The sequence below is a fragment of the Pinus tabuliformis genome, chromosome 1_1, assembly GCF_031772625.1.
Source record: "Pinus tabuliformis cultivar Carrire ecotype Pingquan chromosome 1_1, CPIR1, whole genome shotgun sequence".
NCBI classification, from domain to species: domain Eukaryota; kingdom Viridiplantae; phylum Streptophyta; class Pinopsida; order Pinales; family Pinaceae; genus Pinus; species Pinus tabuliformis.
In genome coordinates, this window is record NC_142297.1 from 892686367 (window position 1) to 892707558 (window position 21192).

The window sequence follows — 21192 nt, forward strand, 5'->3', positions numbered from 1 at the left end:
CAACTTCACACGGTAGGAGGGTGCTCACCCGAGACACCTAGAACTCCACCTTAAGCTCTGCACAAATCTGCAACTATACCGCACCTTGAACACCCTTGTTCAACCTATGACTTGCTCCCGGTAAACTGCGCACTTCACAAGTGGAGCGCATGAGATATGCGCACTCCACTTTTCTGCGCACTTCTTTACCCCTTGTCCAATGCGTAGAGGAAAGTGCGAGTTGATTGCTTGATCAAATGAGCCTCCATGCTCACTTATATATATGCATTTTACATGGGTTTTCATGTGGGGTGTCAGCCCCTTGGCCGACCCCCAAAATACCTTCAACGCACCCCATAAACGTTCTCCAAGTGTCGGCCCTGCTCTTATGCTAATCCTCTTTCAATTCGCTATAAAGACAGCCCAACACTTAGTCGCATTTATGAGTTTTGTTGGTTTCGTCGCTTTTCTGTTCACGGTTTCGTCGCATTTCCGTGTGCGCTCACCCGCCCGTCGTGCAGACCCGCCCATCGTGCAGACCCGCTCGCCTGTCGTGCAGATTCGCCCACCTGTTGTGCAGACCCGCCCGCCGGTCGTGCAGCCCACGTGCGCCCGTGCGCCCGCGCCCGCCCGTGCGCTCGTGCACGGTGACTACGCCCGACGCCCGAACGCGCTGTATCCAAGGACCTTACACTCTTACTCGCATTGGCCCCCATTTCCTTAACATCTGCTACACTTACAATCTTCTTGACTTGTTGAATCAGCCCAACTATAATAATTAAAATTTTAAAAAATCAAAATCAAATTCCTTTTATTTTTCTCTTAAAATCCATGAGCGGCTATCATGCTTGTATTTAATCGCAGCTCAACTCGTAAAAGTCTGAAACCGTGTCATGCCACTAATCCAGTACACCATTGAAACATTTGCATTTTTTTGATATTGCAGATTCTTGAAATCGGCTTCTGTGAACAGTTTAGAAGGACCCCTCCAACCAGTGATGTCGTGCATGTGTCACTGCTAACTACTATATCCACAATTAATATAGATATCATTTGAGTATCCTCTCTCCAGTTTTATATGACATACTGTTTCAGTTCTATTATATAAGATATACCTCGCAACAATCTATATATGGTTATTATATTTTATTTGGTTTTTCTTTTTATTTTTATCTAAAAATTAATTGTAATAAAATTCAAATAAAGAGTGATTTATGACAATATAATATGAAATTGTTGATGTGAAAATGGGATGAACAAATTGTTTATTCACAATTATATATATATGATTTACAACCTCATGATGCAAGTTAAGGAGGTAAGTGGATATCCATCCCAATGACAAGAATGGCTTGTCTCTCTCAACTTTCTTGAAAGGTTATTTTACATTACTTCTAGATAAATATGATTGACCCAACCTAAACCTAATGCAAATTGAGGAAGTAAGTCCATATCCATCCCAATGCGGCCATGAATGGCTTGTGATCTCTCTCTACTTTCCTGAAAAGAGCAGACCACAACCCATCATAATCTTGTCATCGATAACTTCGGTAAGAGGAACAGTCTTGCAGTGGACATCGTCCCATCGACAGCCATGAAATGCACAATCTGCATAAATTATTGGCTAATGCTGTCTTTCTCTTTGTTACAATCTGCATAATTATTGGCAATGCTGTCATTGTCTGTGTTGGTGCAATCATGATAGAGACAGCGCAGCCACATTGATAAAGCAAATCCACTTCCTGAAATTTATAATATTATGGCTGACAGTGGGCCGTCCTTTTGTATTTGAAATCATACATGAAAAATTTATTTATGGGTGGAAGTGCACCTGCGGACTCGGGATTGATCATATTTGTTGAAAAACAACTATAAATTCAGACTCCCAGTCCATAGTCATAGTTGTAACTTGTAGTACAAACAATCAGTCATTCATAGTAAGCAATGACGTTCACTATTGCAAACTTCCTTTCTCTCGTCGTCATTCTGAGTGTTGTTTTGGGAGCAAACGCAGCAGGTGAATGTGCTGTGGAGTCTGAGGCGACGAAGCTGGCGCCGTGCATGGAGGCTGCTCAGAACGCAAACGCTCCCGTCTCAGCCGGCTGCTGTAACGCCGTCCACAAATTCTCCACCGATCCCGCCTGCCTCTGCTCCGTCATGCTCTCCAAAACAGCCAAAGCTGCAGGGATCGATCCCGCCGTCGCCATATCCATTCCCCAGCGCTGCCAATTCTCCGACAGACCTGTTGGTTACAAATGCGGAGGTAAGATATATATATATATATATATATTCTTGGATTTCAGGTTGCTTTTTTTCTTTTTCTTTTTAACAAGAATTCTACCGAATAACGATGTTGTTTTTTTGGTTGGCAGCTTACACTGTACCGTAAAGAAATCAACAATGGGCCTCCCAGCGTATATGAACAAGATATGGAGGTTCATACATACCATGTAAACTGCGCTAGGCTGCACCGAAATTCCTGCATGGATATATTATAGACTGTTTAATGTAAACGTATGGATGTGTGTTTGCGCTTCTGAATATAATTACTAAAATAATGAAGCCATGTGTTTTTGATCTATGCTGCAATACATATCTCTCCGGTTTCCTGTTTTATACTGAACTTACTGAACTTCGGTTTTGTTTATGGCACAGTGTCGAATTAATATATTTCCATAAATTATATATATATAACAAACAATGGAAGGTATGAGGTGATATATAACCAGAACGGTACTCAACCACAATAAATGGAATCTGAAGACACAATGAGATGCTACCAAGATACTCCTATAAAATTTAAAACATTTATATTCTTTATCCATTCTTTTGAAATGATAATTTTAAGCTTTATGCTTTCAACTAAAATATGATTTCACTCAACCTTTTGTATTTAGAAATATGAATTATATTTTGTATAAGATTAGGTTTATAGATAAAATTTAAAATAAGGGGAATGATTTCGCTCCATCTTTTGTATTTATAATTATGAATTATATTTTGTATAAGATTAGTTTTATGGATAAAATTTAAAATAAGTAGGGCTTACATGAAGGTAAAAACTATTATCTTCTTAGACTATTTTGTATAAGATTAGTTTTATGGATAAAATTTAAAATAAGGCTTACATGAAGGTAAAAACTATTATCTTCTTAGACCCATCAAAATTAGGGTTTTTTTAGGTATGATTTTATAAATCTTTTGTATTTAAAAATATAGATGATATATTTATTTGCTTTATAAAGTTAGTTATATAGATCAAATTTAAAAGAAATAAGATTCACATGAAATTAAAAACTATTATTTTTAAATTTTATTAAAAATGGATTTTTTTAACAAAATTTAAATTTGAAAAATATTTAATTAATAAAATATTTTTTAACTTTATCTTTTAAACACAAACAATATGTATTTTCATCCTAAATTCAAAACACAATGTATAAGCTTTAAAAATGTATTAATGTACAAGTGAATATGTTAGACGCAAGCTTTAACATAAAGAGAATAATCTAAGAACGAAGAAACCATCCCATCTAATGAAATTAGACTAAAATGCAATGTAATTTTAAACTTGAAAATGAAACAGTTAGGTATGGAAATTACTTCAATAAGACATGGTATTTTAAGATGAAAGATGAAATCTAAAGAAAGCTATGACTAGAAATTGTATTCTTAAAACCAAACTCAATGTATGTTTCTAAGTTTATATTCTTCATTTTGATTTTAACAGATGGTTTTTCTTTTTCATTTTATTTTTAATATCCATTTTTTTTTATTTAATGAGAGATAAATGAGCAACTAGAAATCTAATAAAAAAGTTGTTTATATATGAATTTATAGTTTTTTTTTCATTGGAAATATTAATGGAAATGTTTGTTGGTTTTAACCTTTTATAGTTAATGCTACAAACAGATTTAAAAAAAAAAATGTGATGGAAACAAAAACATTAACATAGAATTTTAAGCTAGAAACCCAATTATTGACAACTAATTTTTTTTCTCAATATAATTTACTGTTTACAATGTTACAATATAATATGCATATGCCATAACATCTATAAAAGGCCAATCCATTAACCATAGATTAGAATACAACCATAGTTCATTCACTAGTACTGAAAAACTATGGGTTGAACCACCATGTGCACTAAAAATGCTAAAGCGGAAGACTGCAAAACAATACCCAATTTTTATTTTATTTTTGGGCAATGCCCTGAACCCCCAAATAGGGGGCTTCTTTCTCCCTTGAAACCCTATTGTGACCCCTTCATTGAACTTGATGCAACAAATTACAAGTGGGGTAGTCATGCAAAGAATATAATACCTACCCAGCACTATTCATAGAAGAGAGACTTGCAGGATGACTTTGCTATTACATGGAAACTTATGCCAAGTCAATATTAAATTTGTGAAATATTGTATTATTCAAATTAAAGAATAGGCCATAAATAATTTATTCAATAACACAACGGAGAAAACATGTACCATGGTAAATATAATGACAAAATGTGTTTAGTTTTGAACCCATAATTCTTATTTTATGTTGCTAAGGTCTAATTTGTAAACCTAATGCTTTGTTACGCAAGCTATCAAGACCCAACACTTGAGATAGCTCCAAGAACTTATCAATACCATAGGATAGTTACCTAGGTACAAAATGAGGTAAATAATGTCTTTAGAAATATATTAAACAAACATATAGCTTGAGAACACTTCAATCTTCTCTTCTAGTGCTAAAGCAAAATACATTTTAATCATGACCTTGACAATATGTGCAAACTTCCTAGGTCATAAATTAATTATATGGATTCAGAACAATGAAAATGATGACTCATTAGATACATTACGAAGAACACTAAAAGATGGATGGTTGGGGAAGGTGGAATGGTGGGATATGAAGGAAATGAGGGAGACAAGGGAAAGGGTGAGATAGGATGGAGAGGGAGGAGGAGGGGAGGTGAGGGAGAACTAATGTAGAGTGGGAGGAAGGTGAAACTAAAGGGGGGTAGGCATTAGGGGTTTGGATGAGAGGGGCTTAAGGGAAGAGGTAAGAATAGGTGAAGGGTGGATGGGTGTGGAAAGGGGAGTGGTGAGCATGAAGTAAAGGATGATGGATCCAAAGGGGAAGGGGGAGGAAGAGAGGAATTGTGGGAGATCAAGATTTGAGGGGAGAAGGAAATTCTTACAAAAGATATTGCTTAATACCCACCTTTTTTTAATTGGTGTGTGTGAATGTAGAAGCTCTAGGTCGTTTCTAGAATTAACATACTTTATAATCCTCACAATGGCACATTTTTATATTCATTTAAATTGGAGGGGACTATAAGGTGTTTCAATAGATGGCTACCCCTATCTTGTTATTCTCAATGCATGCTTCTAGGACAAAATGTCTCTCTCATTAGGAGAAAGTTCTAGCTAAAGGGGAATGGGGAATGTGATGAACTATGGAGGTGAGAAGATGCAAATGGTAGATGGATGGGGATGGGGGGCAATGGTGAGAATTAAATAAAGGATGGAAGAGCCAAGGTGGAGTGAGTGACAAGACGAAGGGAGAGGAGGAGAGAAGGTAAGGGAGGGATAAAGGGGAAGGGGGGATGTCCTTGGCCAGGGATGCTAGAAGAAGCAAATGATCAATTGTTAAGGTAGGGGGACTAGTGGGCATGAAGAAACAAAAGAAAAATTCATTAGAAGGTTGGGATAGGAGGTAAGAAGAGAGAGAATGTGGATGGAATTCATAGGTAATTGGAAAGGGAGGTAAGAGAGGGAGATAAGTAATACTAGAAGAGGTAGGAATGAGGGGGCAGGGTGGTAGAGGAAAAGGAGGAGGTAAGAATAGGCGAAGAGTAGATGGGTAAAGGATAGAGAGTAGTTAGAATAAAGGATAGGAGGCACTGGGGAGCTAGTAGTCAAGAAAAGGTAGTGGAATATGGGTTAATGGGTTAGGGTCTAAGAAAAATTAAGGGCATAGGGGTAGAGAAGGATAGTGGTTGGGTGGAGATAGTATTGAGGTAGGGACATAGTGGTAGAGGGGCTAGGGGTTAGATGGAGATAAGGGCTAGTGGTTGAGGTTGAGAGAAAGTGGTTAGGATCCACTTCACCATTGCATGGAAACTTATTCCAAGTAAAGACTAAAGAGAATAAATATTGTATTAATATTATTGTAAAATAATATATATGCTCATTGAGTCCGTTAAATGGGGATAAATTATAAATTTAATATTTAACTATATCCACTTGGAGGTGTTTTTGGTGCATTTGTAGGGGTTGGGTTCTTTGTTTTTTTTGCATTGTATGCTATCTTCATATGTGAAATAGAATGCCATTATTATCTTATGTTTTATACTTCTAAATGTAATCCCAAGCCCATCTTTCTAAAATTTGTTCGGGTGATATTGAAAAACACCATTGTTCTTATTGATGAACCTTCATATGCTTATGATTCTCTAGATAACCTAAATATAAAGAAGGAAACCATGTTAAACTCATTTTTTATATATATATTAAGAACAATTATGAATTGTTATATTAGGAGATAATACAACTTGATTGGCCCTAATGGTTAAGAACATTTGTTTCCTTCTAAGAAGTCACAAGTTCAAAACCAAAGGGGGTAGAGTATATATGCTTTTGTAAACTTAACAATCAAATCGTTACGTGGAAGTGGGTCCCTTGTCCCACAAACAAAGAGGTCTTATACACCAATTTATTGTTTGTTTGACTTGATCGTGACCTTAAAATTAAATAATAATAATATTTTTATATAATAATATTAATTTTGTAAAATAAAATATATATTATTAATATTGTAAAATAAAATGTATATAATAATATTGAAAATCTAAGATAAATTTATTTAATTTTAAAACTTTATAAAAATACCGTAAAAGTAAACACAAAATACATATCATACAAAACAATAATAAAACCCATAACCATATAGCACATACACATTATATAACCCTGTGTCATTACATACTTTAAATTGTAATACTTCTGAAAAAAAAATTACGTTAAATTGTAATCACATAAAACATTTCTTTTGGGCAAAACTATAGATCATAATCAACTATGTTTCGAGGGAGGAAGTCAATACAATTTTAACCAGCGAAAGGAGCGATTAAAAGAACGCAAAGTTCATTTACCCTTACAACGTCCAACGGGTTGCGCTAATGGCTGGCGTGATCGCTCAAACCTATTCAACGACTCAGATATTAAGATTGACTAGTAAGCCTCCGATCATGGCTCTTCAAATCCCGGGGAGAATTTAATTTATGGAAGCCAGTAATTGTCATCGTTATTCAACAATTAATGCTCAGGACTCCTACTCATCATTCCTCTCGCCTGAAACACATAATACCGTGCCTCCCACCACGATATTACTTGGTAGTCAGCCTCTATCAAAAAGAACGGAGTAGTTCTGCAATATTATCGAAACCCCAAATTTTGAGCATTGTGTTGGTGCTTAAATAAAAAAACGATGATATCAAATGACAAAGTCATTGTTTACTTCACCGCGATATTTGTTCGTTTAGATTTATTTCAATATAATTACGCCGTAAGGTGTTCCCTTTGAGAAAGACATCCCTAAAATGTGACGTGTGCGATCCTGAGTCATTGATTTTGTGTTAGACGATTAGGGTGTTTTCCGCTGTTGATTTAATATGTTTTTTTCATGGAAAAATGTCTTTTTTCCCACCGGCTGAAGACAGAGAGGGAGGATCTGGCTATGGGCTATGAAACGCTAGGCCTCCTGGCAATGAGACTCTGGCAATCACTGAAACATGTCTTTCTTCCCTGCATTAGGGCCGTGTAGCCCACGTAGCGTTGTGGTTCTATCCCAAATCTGTTTAAATTTATGCATGGTACAGATCTGTTTTGTACATTTTGAATGAAACAGGTCGGTGCTGCTGGATATCAGGGTGAGGAGTTGAGGAAACAGGTCGGTGCTACTGCATATCAGGCTGAGGAGTTGAGGAAATAGGTCGGTGCTGCTACATACATAGAGTGTAGCTCAAAGACTCAACAGGTATACCATCTGAATTTTGCATGTGCTTGTAGGAGATCCACAATTTGTTTCTGTTGGATCTGAGCAAGCTCGGTTTTGGCTTGCAGTTCCTGTTGCAAAATGGTAATTTGCTCTTGCATTGAATCAGACTGCCCAGATTTTTCATTTCTAAGATCCTCCTTTTCCATCGATAACTCAGAGGTTCCATCTCGAAAATTCTTCATCCCCTGCAGCTCACAGGATGCTTCAGTTCTAAGGCTGCTCTTGACTTCCTCCAATAACAATTCTGCTTGCACATTGTTACATTTTTTCTCAATATGTCTCTCATTCTGTCTGCTCTGTTCCTGTTGTTTTGATGATATACATTTCATTTTATGGGCTTCAAGTGTGGAAGCTCCACCCCATCCATAATTTTCCATTCCAGAGATCAGCCTTTTAGCCCCATCATTATTCTTGAGAGACCTATGCACATCCGTTTTGAGAGCCTTGTTCTCCTCTTCTAAACTGATGAACATTTTCTGCAAATCTTCAATTGCCCTCTGAAACTCCTGCCCTTTTCTGATCTCATCCGGTAATTCTGCTTCAATCTTAATTACCATTTTCTGGAAAACATCAGTACTTTCTGAAGATTCCTTTTGCATAAATTTTGAATCAATCTGTGATTCTAAATCAGTGTCTCCCATGGTCAGGAAACTGGCAGTATGCTCCCGTGAATTCATTCTCTGACCCAATTCGCCAATTGTCATGTTTTGAGGGATCTCATAATCTTCTTTCAGATTGGGAGTTCCCATATGAAACTGCTTCATATTCTGCTCCAGAATCCCACAGTCACCTCTGTTTTTCTAAGATCCAGTCCTTGGCCCTTCGTCCCTCTCTTTTAAATTCTGGAGATCATGTGGCAATTCCAGTAGTTTCTCTATCAGGGCATCCGAATTTGCAGTGTCATAAATATCATCTGAACAACCGTGACAAATATCCATGATGTTTGATTCATGCCCATCATCAAACCCACCTACTCGGTCTTTCTTTTTGGCCTGTTGACTATCCATACCTACAGAAGAAATGACAACTGTACACTTAGGCCTAATACTTTCAGCACATAAAGGTATAGCCCCACATCTAGAAATTAAGTTCATGTTATATTTAAGATCAAACAGAGCCATGGATGAATTTATTTGATCTTATGCAAAATACTTCATAGATAGACCTGGCAATTCTGAATATACAAATAGCTAAATGACATAAGACCAGAACGTGTACCTAGACAATTTTCGCGAAGCAAGTTAGAATCCCTAGGATATGATTGTCCGAGGTCCCTAATTGGGAACAACTGCAAGTAGTCTTCTTCATTGGATGGGTATCAGAGTTAACCAATATGCTGCTTTGGCAAGTATTCTCCATAAAAACGCTGAAAAAACAAACCTTGAAATGCAAAATTGAACTGCTGGAAAGCCAAACAATCGACAGGAACCTGGTAAAGGAGCCAGTATTTAGATGAACAGAAAATATTGAAATAAACAGAAATAAACAAATCAGAAGTCAAATACTCGAAGCAATATTTAGTCAAGCATTTGAAATAGGAATGGACTACATAGATCTCATCAAGTAAGTTTAGCCACATATATTGCTGGCCATTTTCTTCACACAGATAAATAGATTCTGCATTGAAAACTACAGGAAAATTATTACTGATTGGTCATACATCATAGTAATTTTGCGGAGGGCATAATCTACAAGACTGTATAACAAGAAGAAGAAACTCAGCAGAAAGTTTTCAATCAATAACAAATCCATTGGTTGTATTGCTGGACTATTTCTTTATCTTTAACTGCTACTCTAACAGAATTGATAGAATCTTTGGAAGAGAAGTCAGAGGATGTGAGCTGCTAGCAAGACGCAAAACTAATTCATCAATCATATTGAATTATACTTGATTTCTCTATTTTCTTGTCTTGATGAGCCACAAATTTTGATAAGTTAGTGTTCTTATATCGCTGAAATTCAATAGGGCTTGTCATCTTTCTACTGTAGTGAGAAAATGCCACTTTTATATCCTCAATATGGCGTGTGCTCCTCTGATCTTGAAGCAAGTCTAGAATTTCATAATAGATAGTGCCTATGACCTCCATTGTTTTTATAACCTTCATGTTGAACCAATTCCCAATGCCAATGAAAGTACTCGGTGACTTCTAGGCATACCATTGATGCATCAAATGAGGTCATATCACTGAGGTGGAATCCAATATTGGAGGCCCAGTTCACTTGGAAAGATGGGTTAAATCCAAACCACTCCTGACTACTGAGCTGAGGAAAGTAATATTAAATCTAAAAATCAAACTGAGTTGTCATTCCTTTAGTGCCTGCAGATATCAAACATAAGTAAATAGAAAATCCCACCTTCACTGCTCAGAGCCATCATTTCATTTAATTATTCGTTCATATTAATGTACAGAAATTACCAAAGTAAATTCATAGGACTTCCAAATCCATCCAGAATAACTAACATAAAGCAATTAGCTATATCATGTTTACCTTTTGCCTGCTATTGCCCTCTCAATCAGATAGTATGATAATCTTGAACAGTTAACTTATTACTTCTCACTGAAAGAATTTCATCAGCATGTGATGTTTGTAAAATTGGTGAATTCTCTGATGACATCTCACAGTTCAAGCATTTTACAAAAGCAGATTGAAAACATTCTAACCTCTGCTGCCTGCTCTGCATTTTTGAAAACATTCCAACCTCTGCTGCCTGCTCTGCATTTTATGAGACATATATCTAACTTGTCAGGCTGATTCAGTGGTGAATTTTATTCACAATGCAGATCTTCGTGAAGATAAGCGTTATTTGGCCGACAATCTGGGTACTACACCAATAACAACTGCACAGGTATGTTTGTTTCATTTTGCTTACTCTCGATATTAGATTGTTAGGTTGTTAATAATAAGGGCAATTCCAGTTTAGGTGAAGTTTCTTAGATGTTCCCATGTTTGGGATTTTAGCTTGCACAACTTTTGAATTTAGATGATGGACATGCTTAATAAAACTACATATACACCCTACATGCTCCACGAAAAGATATGAAGGTCTTTGTTTATCTTCAGGGTGAGGAGTTGAGGAAACAGGTCGGTGCTGCTGCATACATAGAGTGCAGCTCAAAGACTCAACAGGTATACCATCTGATATGTGCCATGTTCATATTTGCCTTATGCCATGAAGTGTTGTCATCTAATTTCTGTTTATCTTCTCCAGTTTAATACTCTTAAATAGTGGTTGTAGTCACACTGTAAGGTGAATTAATATAAAGAAAAATTTCTATGTCTGATATTAGGGGTTTCAAAATGACCCGAAATTTCAAAATGAATGCCTACCATCTCAAAAGTTATTACATTTATGGCAACGTAAATATAAAGCTTTATACTGTAAATCTTGATAAACTGAGTTGGTAACAACTTCCTTACAATGTGTAGTAAGACCTGGATTTAGAAGAAAACATGCTCACTAAGGGCATAGTCTACCTAAAAGTTGAACGCTAGGGCTACATTATCATTTGCAATATCTCTTTTCACTTGCTGGACTATTTCTTTATCTTTAACTGCTACTCTAACAGAATCGATAGAATCTTTGGAAGAGAAGTCAGAGGATGTGAGCTCCTAGCAAGACGCAAAACTAATTCATCAATCATATTGAATTATACTTGATTTCTCTATTTTCTTGTCTTGATGAGCCACGAATTTTGATAAGTTAGTGTTCTTGTATCGCTGAAATTCAATAGGGCTTGTCATCTTGCTACTGTAGTGAGAAAATGCCACTTTTATATCCTCAATATGGCGTGTGCTCCTCTGATCTTGAAGCAAGTCTAGAATTTCGTAATAGATAGTGCCTATGACCTCCATTGTTTTTATAACCTTCATGATGATCATTACAACAATTCATCTTTCCACAAAACAGACCCTAAGTTTCAGGTTCCATGTTAATCGCTCTAACATGATAATTCATGACATCATATGCTAATTTATTTTTTTAACTATTTTCTTCTGCTTAATTTATATTTATGAGTTGAATTTCAATGGCGATGGCAGGGAGGAATGCAGAGCTGATGCGTAGCTCTGTGGAGTGTCTGAATTAGTCCCAAAGAAACGCTCATCCCCTATTCGAAATCCTTTGAGAAGAAAAATAAGTCAATAAACAACGAGTAATTTATGATGCATAACATGACTACAAAGCTCGGTGCTCCTCTAACTGTTTCATGTTTTTAATTTTCAATTTATCCCTTGAGTTTCTATCACTTAGGTCAAGGCTTGTATCTTTTTGAGGCCTCTTCCTTGCCAGTGAATTGGAATGCCACATAGGTATATGCTGTAGCGATCTCGATTCTCTACTTCATCCCCTGTAGATGTGAAATGGAAGTATGATTGTTCTTAGAAGTACTAAAGATCATAACCTTAGTCTTGTTAATGTTTACAATGATAAGTCTATGTTTGGTATTGAAGATCATAACCTTAGTCTTGTTAGGGTTCACTGTCATAATCTATTTTTGGTATTGAAGATTGTAGCCTTAGTCTTGTTAAGGTTCAATGTGTACAAAATGAGTGGCTTATCAGCGTTACAAACTATCAGTCACTCCACAAACTGATATATTATCAAACAGATGTTCACCTTCAGAACAACGTAATTTAACAGCAGTTTACATTTTCCAATTAGAATTTTCTTCACCGTGGTCAGCCCACCCTCCAGCAAAGTGTAAAAAAATCCAGCTAAAGATGAAAATTATGAAAACCCTGTTCAGAAAACAAAAATTCCTGATGGCGTGGGTTCCACATCATATACAAGTGTGTTCCATTTGGATCAAATGAGGTCATATCACTGAGGTGGAATCCAATATTGGAGGCCCAGTTCACTTGGAAAGATGGGTTAAATCCAAACCACTGGACCTTACCAGACTACTGAATTGAGGAAAGTAATATTAAATCTAAAATCAAACTGAGTTGTCATTCCTTTAGTGCCTGCAGATATCAAACATAAGTAAATAGAAAATCCCACCTTCATTGCTCAGAGCCATCATTTCATTTAATTATTCGTTCCTCCCCCACACACATAGGAATGAAAGATAAGGTCTGGCTAAATTTACTGCCCATTTGATAAACTCAAAAGTGACACACCATTTTTCCATAATCTCATTAGCATTCATATCCTATGGTTTGTAGAACTTAATATCATGGGAGGTAAGAGTTTGATAGGAACCCCCACCATTTATACTCAGCATTCCAACACTTATTTTCACAATCTCCTTTTCTATGGTATTATTCAAGCTATTGCAGGCCCTCAAAACCTGGTATTATTCTATAAACATAAAACTATTTGAGATCCCTTAACCTCCTGTTAACAATCTGGATTAACTTGGCTTTCACATCTCTTCCTAATTATGATTGAGGAGTCTCCAATTACAATTAATTTCTGATTCCCCTTGATTAGATATTTTCTAGACCTTGATAATATATTAAAATGTCATCACTTCTGCTTGGTTGTTGGTGGATTCTCCTAACTCCCAAGAAAACCTTGCTTGGAAATTTTGTTCGAGGACAGATACTAACAAAGAGTTGTGATATTCAGGTATTAGAAGTTGGAAAAAAGACCAGTGGTTCAGTTTTGGGTGATCTAAAAAAATTGCTTCTCTAAAGGAAACCAATCCTATGAAACAAAGAGAGTGCAAGAGACCAAATGGTATGATGATCATTGCAACAATTCATCTTTCCACGAAATAGACCCTAAGTTTCAGGTTCCATGTTAATCGCTCTAACATGATAATTCATGACATCATATGCTAATTTATTTTTTTAACTATTTTCTTCTGCTTAATTTATATTTATGAGTTGAATTTCAATGGCGATGGCAGGGAGGAATGCAGAGCTGATGCGTAGCTCTGTGGAGTGTCTGAATTAGTCCCAAAGAAACGCTCATCCCCTATTCGAAATCCTTTGAGAAGAAAAATAAGTCAATAAACAACGAGTAATTTATGATGCATAACATGACTACAAAGCTCGGTGCTCCTCTAACTGTTTCATGTTTTTAATTTTCAATTTATCCCTTGAGTTTCTATCACTTAGGTCAAGGCTTGTATCTTTTTGAGGCCTCTTCCTTGCCAGTGAATTGGAACCCCACATAGGTATATGCTGTAGCGATCTCGATTCTCTACTTCATCCCCTGTAGATATGAGATGGAAGTATGATTGTTCTTAGAAGTACTGAAGATCATAACCTTAGTCTTGTTAATGTTTACAATGATAAGTCTATGTTTGGTATTGAAGATCATAACCTTAGTCTTGTTAGGGTTCACTGTCATAATCTCTTTTTGGTATTGAAGATTGTAACCTTAGTCTTGTTAAGGTTCAATGTGTACAAAATGAGTGGCTTATCAGTGTTACAAACTATCAGTCACTCCACAAACTGATATATTATCAAACAGATGTTCACCTTCAGAACAACGTAATTTAACAGCAGTTTACATTTTCCAATTAGAAATTTCTTCACCGTGGTCAGCCCACCCTCCAGCAAAGTGTAAAAAAATCCAGCTAAAGATGAAAATTATGAAAACCCTGTTCAGAAAACAAAAATTCCTGATGGCCTGGGTTCCACATCATATACAAGTGTGTTCCATTTGGGTTTTGGTCCTGATGGCCTGTCTATATTTGTGGTATCTGTTTCACTTTCCACTACCACATTACTTTTATCTAGTGGGATTTTACATTTCTTTGGTTGCTTCTGAAAATGAATTCTTCCTTATCGAAACATCTTGTTCTTCTTGTTGCATATATTCAAGATCTTCCAAGGCTTTTCTAGGTAATCTAAGGACTTCAAATGTTTTATGAGGAGTGATCTCATAACACTATGTTCTTACTGCCATCAATTTACCTATGGTATTGCAAATAATTTGCTTGGCCACTCTTATAGGGATCTTATCATCTTTCTTGGTTTTAGAGGTGATTTTCTGAATACCTCTTCCTAACAGAGATTAGAGATGATGCTCATCTCTGCTTGTGTCTACTACTGCATCAAATTTCTCTTGCCCATTATTAATGTAGGTACCTGCAAGCCTTTATGAAAGAATGTATTGTTTTTGCATATATTTGTTCTATTGTGAATTTATGATCACCATGTTCATCTTCATTGGCATTTAGTAGGGGTTCAAGGAATCCTTGTGTTTCAAATCTTTAGATTCTCTATTACTGTGACATTATAGCTTTAATTTTTGCAATCATGATTTTATTGTCTATATGAGTAATCATTTGCTTGGCTTCATTTTTATTGACACCACATGGCATCCAATGCTATAGATTTAGTATTGATCTTGTGAGGTGTGTTTTCACTAAATGCTGCCTGATGTACCGCTTTCCATCATTTTTTATGTATCTTGGGTTGAACCTCCAGTAACAATTCTTGTTATATTTCTCTCTAGTACATTTTCTAAATTTAATGATATCATATTGTACTAAATTTAATGATATCATGTTTGTGACTAAAGAACATCAGCAAGGTTGCTAGTGCTCAGAAACAGGCTTTGCTTTTATCTTTAATGAGTCAAAATTTTCTTGGGCAGAATTTGGCAAAAGAAATTGTAAGATCGAGGCAAGCTATTCAGCGCCTTTATGAGAACAGGGCACAACTGATTTTGATATCTACGCACCTTGGCAAAATTGTTGGTAACTTTTTCTTTACTACTCATTCTCGGATCATCTTGCATGTAGTTTACTCTCTGTTCTCTTATTGAATTTGCAGTTGTTTCTCCCTGCCTTTATCTGACAATAGCCATTTTTTACTATATAGCAAGCAGTTGCAAGCTAAATATGATATTAACTAATTTGTAGTTGCTGTTTTTATTTCCTTTTTACAATAGTTGGATGCTAAGTTAACACTATCAGGATACATCTATGGGTTGTCCCAGAAACATTAGACAGAATGGAGTTGCATGTTTTCATGTTGATGTTCCTGAAGGAAGGAATATTGTTGCAATGACGTCTCTTTACTTCATCTTTTTCTTAATAAATATGCCATAGGGTATATGATAATAATAATTTCAGGTCTTAAACAAATACATCTCCTACAAAGTGGTTCTTAGCTGATTAACAATTATCTTGCAACAGACATAGTTTTACACCTACAAATAGATCATAATATGTGGAATGGACTAGAAAGCCTGTTGACAACATTTGTTTAGTAATTTGAGCTTAAATTGGACGTTAAGGAAGAAGTTATAGCCACCCATTCTATGAATCTATTCAAATGGAGTGATGGCTTCTTCAACAAGGATGGAGATAGTTATAGAAAGAAGAAAGAAGTAGCCTCTATTGGAAACCATTTTTCCTACAAGTTTCCTCTTGCTAAACATGGGAGTGAGCTACAAATAAAATAAACATAACAAGTAAATATGAATGGATAAGAGTTATATATACATAGTTGGGGAATCTATCATCTTTTGAAAGGGTCTTTGCACAATGTCTATTGATTATTCCCCTCCAAAAAGTAAGCATCTTGGTCACATGATTGCATTATAGTTTATAACAAATGATAAATGGTCAAATAGAAACTAAGCAAGTAAAATGCATGCATTAATTCTAAAGTGTACAACATGGAGCAAAAACAATTAGTTATTCAACACTATACATTCGGTACCAACTTCCAAGTATAAGGCGGTAGGCTAACACTCACACTCAGATATATTCTTTTCTTAGGAGACCAAGAAGATCAACTTCTTATATTTCTTCACTTCTTATGTTAAATCTATTGTTTACTGCAATAGTTTTGCTACTGTATCTCAGGGTACAGAAACCAGAATTACAGGAGTTAACACAAGATGTGTCTGAGCAAGTTGAAAAGTCTAGGAGACCGTTTGTCTGTAAATACTCACTTCTTACATTTGGCCTCTTACTCTTACATGCTAAACAGAACAAATATCAATGTTTATGAAAATCAAACCTTCATCTTCTCAAATTCAAAAAATGTCTCCTAGCAGCTGAATGATTCATACATAATATATAATCTGGACTGCAAATGGTGCTGCTGTCAGGATGATTTTTCCCACCGTGGAAGCCAGGGAGGACTCCCCTGGCTGTTAGCTAGGTCACAAGGTTTGTTGAACTTCAACCTTGAGGTTCAAAATTTTGGCAACCTCTAAAATATTTTTTGAGGTTTGGCAAATTTCATTGAACCTCATAGCCATTGACCAAATTCGTAGATCAAAACTCATAATCTCATGTCACAACCCAAGTTTGTAATCTGTCTTTTCAATTTCCAAGTTCCATGATAGCTTTTTTTTATGTTTATTGATGTTGATTTCTTACTATATAGACGAACCTAATGGCTAACCTCACCCAAACCTCATGAAAAAATTTGAACTCGAACCTGAACCATGTAACTTAGGCTGTTAGTGTGGGGTCTGGAATGGGCATGTTGCCAGGGTCGTTGAGAAGTGGTGATAGTCCCCTAAGCTTGCACTGATCTAGGGGCAGGGGACGTAATATGAATGGTCTGTCTCTGGAACATAGTAAGAAAATGGCTATTTTGAACAAAAATCTTAAAATGAATAGTTGTTGGTAAACCATTGATTTTAAAAAAATGGGAGTGAATTTCTTATGTCAGTGAGAATTCTGACTTTATCTTACCACTGAGTCCGTCCTAGCCCTGCAATTCTAAGTAGTTCAACAATGTTATTAGGCTTGCTGAAATTCAACGGGATCCATTACTTGAGAAGATAGACGTCAATGGGATTCATTGCCTGACAAGATAACTATATGTAACATGAAAATTGAATCTGAACCCTAATCTTGATCAGTGAATCCTGACTTAAATTGCCTTATGATTCTGGTCTTCATGTTATATAAAAAAGTTGAATAAGTGTGTAAGGTTTCATAAGGTCTCAAAAATTCATTTCTATATTAACTTCCCTTTACCACTAGTTTTTCAAAATATATACTGTTGTGGTTTTCAAAACTTGTGAGTATGCTTCAGAATACTCTCTCCTAAAATATTATAGGTATTAGGGTCGACTAAAATTGGAGTGCCTTAAAAGAAGGATTCTAGAATGGTACAGGCTCAAATAAATGGGATGTACTGACAATTATAAGCAATACTTTCATATTGAATAAATTTTATTACAGCAAAGTAATTCATCTAAAGAAACAAATGGCTTATGCATGCAAATTTTATATTAGCAAAAAATGGCCGATGTATGGAAACTTTATATTTACATTTAAACTTAAGTTTCAGTAAAGTAACACTCTCTAGAGAATCCCCCCTTTCATGTCAAGCATTGTCCAGATAGAAAAGCAGATGTAATGGTCAATCTAGGTGTGATCCTAGGAGAAGGCATGATTATCCTTGGAAATCTGATGGATAAAAAATGACCATCAAGCACGTCCATGATTATTTCATTTTTTGCAATTGGTACTTCTTATAATCAACAAAGTGACCTTTTTTCATGTCAGCCATGAATCAAACAGGGAAGCAGATATGTAATGGCCAACGTATGGGTGACCCTAAGAGAATGCATGATCATCCCATGTTTATTAGGCTTCTTGCAAATGACACTTCTAAATTGGCAATGGGTGTTATGAGCTGGGATTGTTATAAGGAGGACCCCTTTCAACGTCCACGATCCTTAATGTTGCATGGATGTTATGAGGTGGGATTGTTACAAAGAGGCCCCTCTTCACCCTCCATGAACCTTAATGTTGCTTGCATCCTTCTTGTTGCTGAAGGTTGCCACCTCCCTCCCTCCCCATCCTTATTGTTACTGAAGGTTGCCACCTCCCTCCCTGCCTTCTTCCTGCCAACCTCCACAACCCTTCCTCATTTTGTCTACAACTTTTATGATCCTCCCTTGTGACTCAACCTTCTCCCTCCTTTGTGTTGCTGTGATGCCCTGGGAGATGTTGTTGTGATGCCCTTCTCTCCCAGATCCTCGTCTATCCCTCCAAATATTGTTGCCTCCCCTGCCATCCCTCTCCCCTCCTATCCACTCTAGGGTGTTACCTGGCAAATGGAATGTTCGTAGATTTATCAGTCCATTTTTTTGCATGTCAATAATCATTTTTATTGACATCACATGGCATCCAATGCTACAGATTTAGTATTGATCTTGTGAGGTGTGTTTGCACTGAATGCTGGCTGATGTACTGCTTTCCATCATTTTTTATGTATCTTGGGTTGAACCTCCAGTAACAATTCTTGTTATATTTCTCTCTAGTACAATTTCTAAATTTAATGATATCATATTGTACTAAATTTAATGATATCATGTTTGTGACTAAAGAACATCAGCAAGGTTGCTAGTGCTCAGAAACAGGCTTTGCTTTTATCTTTAATGAGTCAAAATTTTCTTGGGCAGAATTTGGCAAAAGAAATTGTAAGATCGAGGCAAGCTATTCAGCGCCTTTATGAGAACAGGGCACAACTGAATTCGATATCTACGCACCTTGGAGAAAGTGTTGGTAATTTTTTCTTTACTACTTGTTCTCAGATCATCTTGCATGTAGTTTAATCTCTGTTCTGTTATTGAATTTGTAGTTGTTTCTCCCTACCTTTATCTGACAATAGCCATTTTTTACTATATAGCAAGCAGTTGCAAGCTAAATATGATATTAACTAATTTGTAGTTGCTGTTTTTATTTCCCTTTTTACAATAGTTGGATGCTAAGTTAACACTATCAGGATACATCTATGGGTTGTCCCAGAAACATTAGACAGAATGGAGTTGCATGTTTTCATGTTGATGTTTCTGAAGGAAGGAATCCTGTTGCAATGACGTCTCTTTACTTCATCTTTTTCTTAATAAATATGCCATAGGGTATATGATAATAATAATTTTAGGTCTTAAACATATACATCTCCTACAAAGTGGTTCTTAGTTGATTAACAATTATCTTGCAACGGACATAGTTTTACACCTACAAATAGATCATAATATGTGGAATGGACTAGAAAGCCTGTTGACAACATTTGTTTAGTAATTTGAGCACAAATTGAATGTTAAGGAAGAAGTTATAGCCACCCATTTTATGAATCTATTCAAATGGAGTGATGGCTTCTTCAGCAAGGATGGAGATAGTTACATAAAGAAGAAAGAAGTAGCCTATATGGGAAACCATTTTTCCTACAAGTTTCCTCTTGCTAAACATGGGTGTGAGCTACAAATAAAATAAACATAACAAGTAAATATGAATGGATAACATTTATATATACATAGTTGGGGAATCTATCATCTTTTGAAAGGGTCTTTGCACAATGTCTATTGATTATTCCCCTCCAAAATGTAAGCATCTTGGTCACATGATTGCATTATAGTTTATAACAAATGATAAATGGTCAGATAGAAACTAAGCAAGTAAAATGCATGCATTAATTCTAAAGTGTACAGCATGGAGCTAAAACAATTAGTTATTCAACACTATACATTTGGTACCAACTTCCAAGTATAAGGTGGTAGGCTAAGCATATTAAAAACATGAGCCATTGAAATGGCTGATAATATGAAAGGAGAAAAAAACAACTTACTTGAAAGCAGAAAGTGTTTTTCATATATTTAACATTATGTATATTATAGAAGTAAAAGATGAATCTTTTATCATATTGTTCAAGTTCCTTTGGAGACAATGCTTAATAGTAAGTGGGTATTATGGTATACATTTTTATTTGCTGGGACACCCACATTAGCCTAGGATTTTATAACATAAGAAAACCTTTAAATCCCTGCAAAACCTTCCTTGTGAGGATTAGATTGTGTAGATTATATTGGGTTTTTTCTCGCAGAGACTATTAATTTGCATAGCACTGTGTAGCTTATGTTGGTTACTCACACAACAATGTTAAATATAGATACTTTGCCTTGGCCTACTCTGTTTTGTCGCTGGGCAATTCAACTTTCAGCGTTGAAGGACATTTCTGGATGTTTTCTGTATTGCTTCATCTCTGGTAACAACCTTAATCTCCTTTCCGAGTTTTTGCTTCATTTCTATTTCATCCATGGACCATGATAGAAAATCCTCTTCCATCAATTGTAAATTAGCCACTGAGCAGCTACAGAGTCTTATAAATTTGATTCAAAATGATTTCCCGATTGAAATGATTCAGTTATATATATGCTTTCTTGATAATTTAAAATTTATTCCTTTGTGTTAAACTAATGCAAAGTGGTGCCATCGTGACTGTCTTGTT

General features: G+C 35.9%; 1 protein-coding gene and 1 long non-coding RNA gene across 3 annotated transcripts; both read left to right on the forward strand.

Annotated features, from left to right (window-relative positions):
• The first annotated feature begins 1856 nt into the window (after positions 1-1856).
• Positions 1857-2558, forward strand: LOC149217274 (uncharacterized). The gene is made up of 2 exons (XM_089391331.1): positions 1857-2242; positions 2352-2558. Exons 1-2 carry the CDS (start codon positions 1924-1926, stop codon positions 2366-2368), a joined length of 336 nt encoding a protein of 111 aa, XP_089247457.1. The 5' UTR covers positions 1857-1923; the 3' UTR covers positions 2369-2558.
• A 7848-nt stretch (positions 2559-10406) lies between these two features.
• LOC149217275 (uncharacterized) lies at positions 10407-20975 on the forward strand. Of its 2 annotated transcripts, none has more exons than XR_016250657.1 (3): positions 10407-10873; positions 11089-11154; positions 20854-20975. It is a non-coding gene; the product is annotated as an uncharacterized LOC149217275 (long non-coding RNA). The 2 variants fall into 2 exon arrangements; XR_016250656.1 differs by lacking the exon at positions 20854-20975 and adding an exon at positions 15581-15644.
• The last annotated feature ends 217 nt before the right edge of the window (positions 20976-21192 follow it).

Bases quoted from the DNA above. Each gene is read 5' to 3' on its own strand.
- LOC149217274 (XM_089391331.1), top strand. From the start codon at position 1,924: ATGACGTTCACTATTGCAAACTTCCTTTCTCTCGTCGTCATTCTGAGT.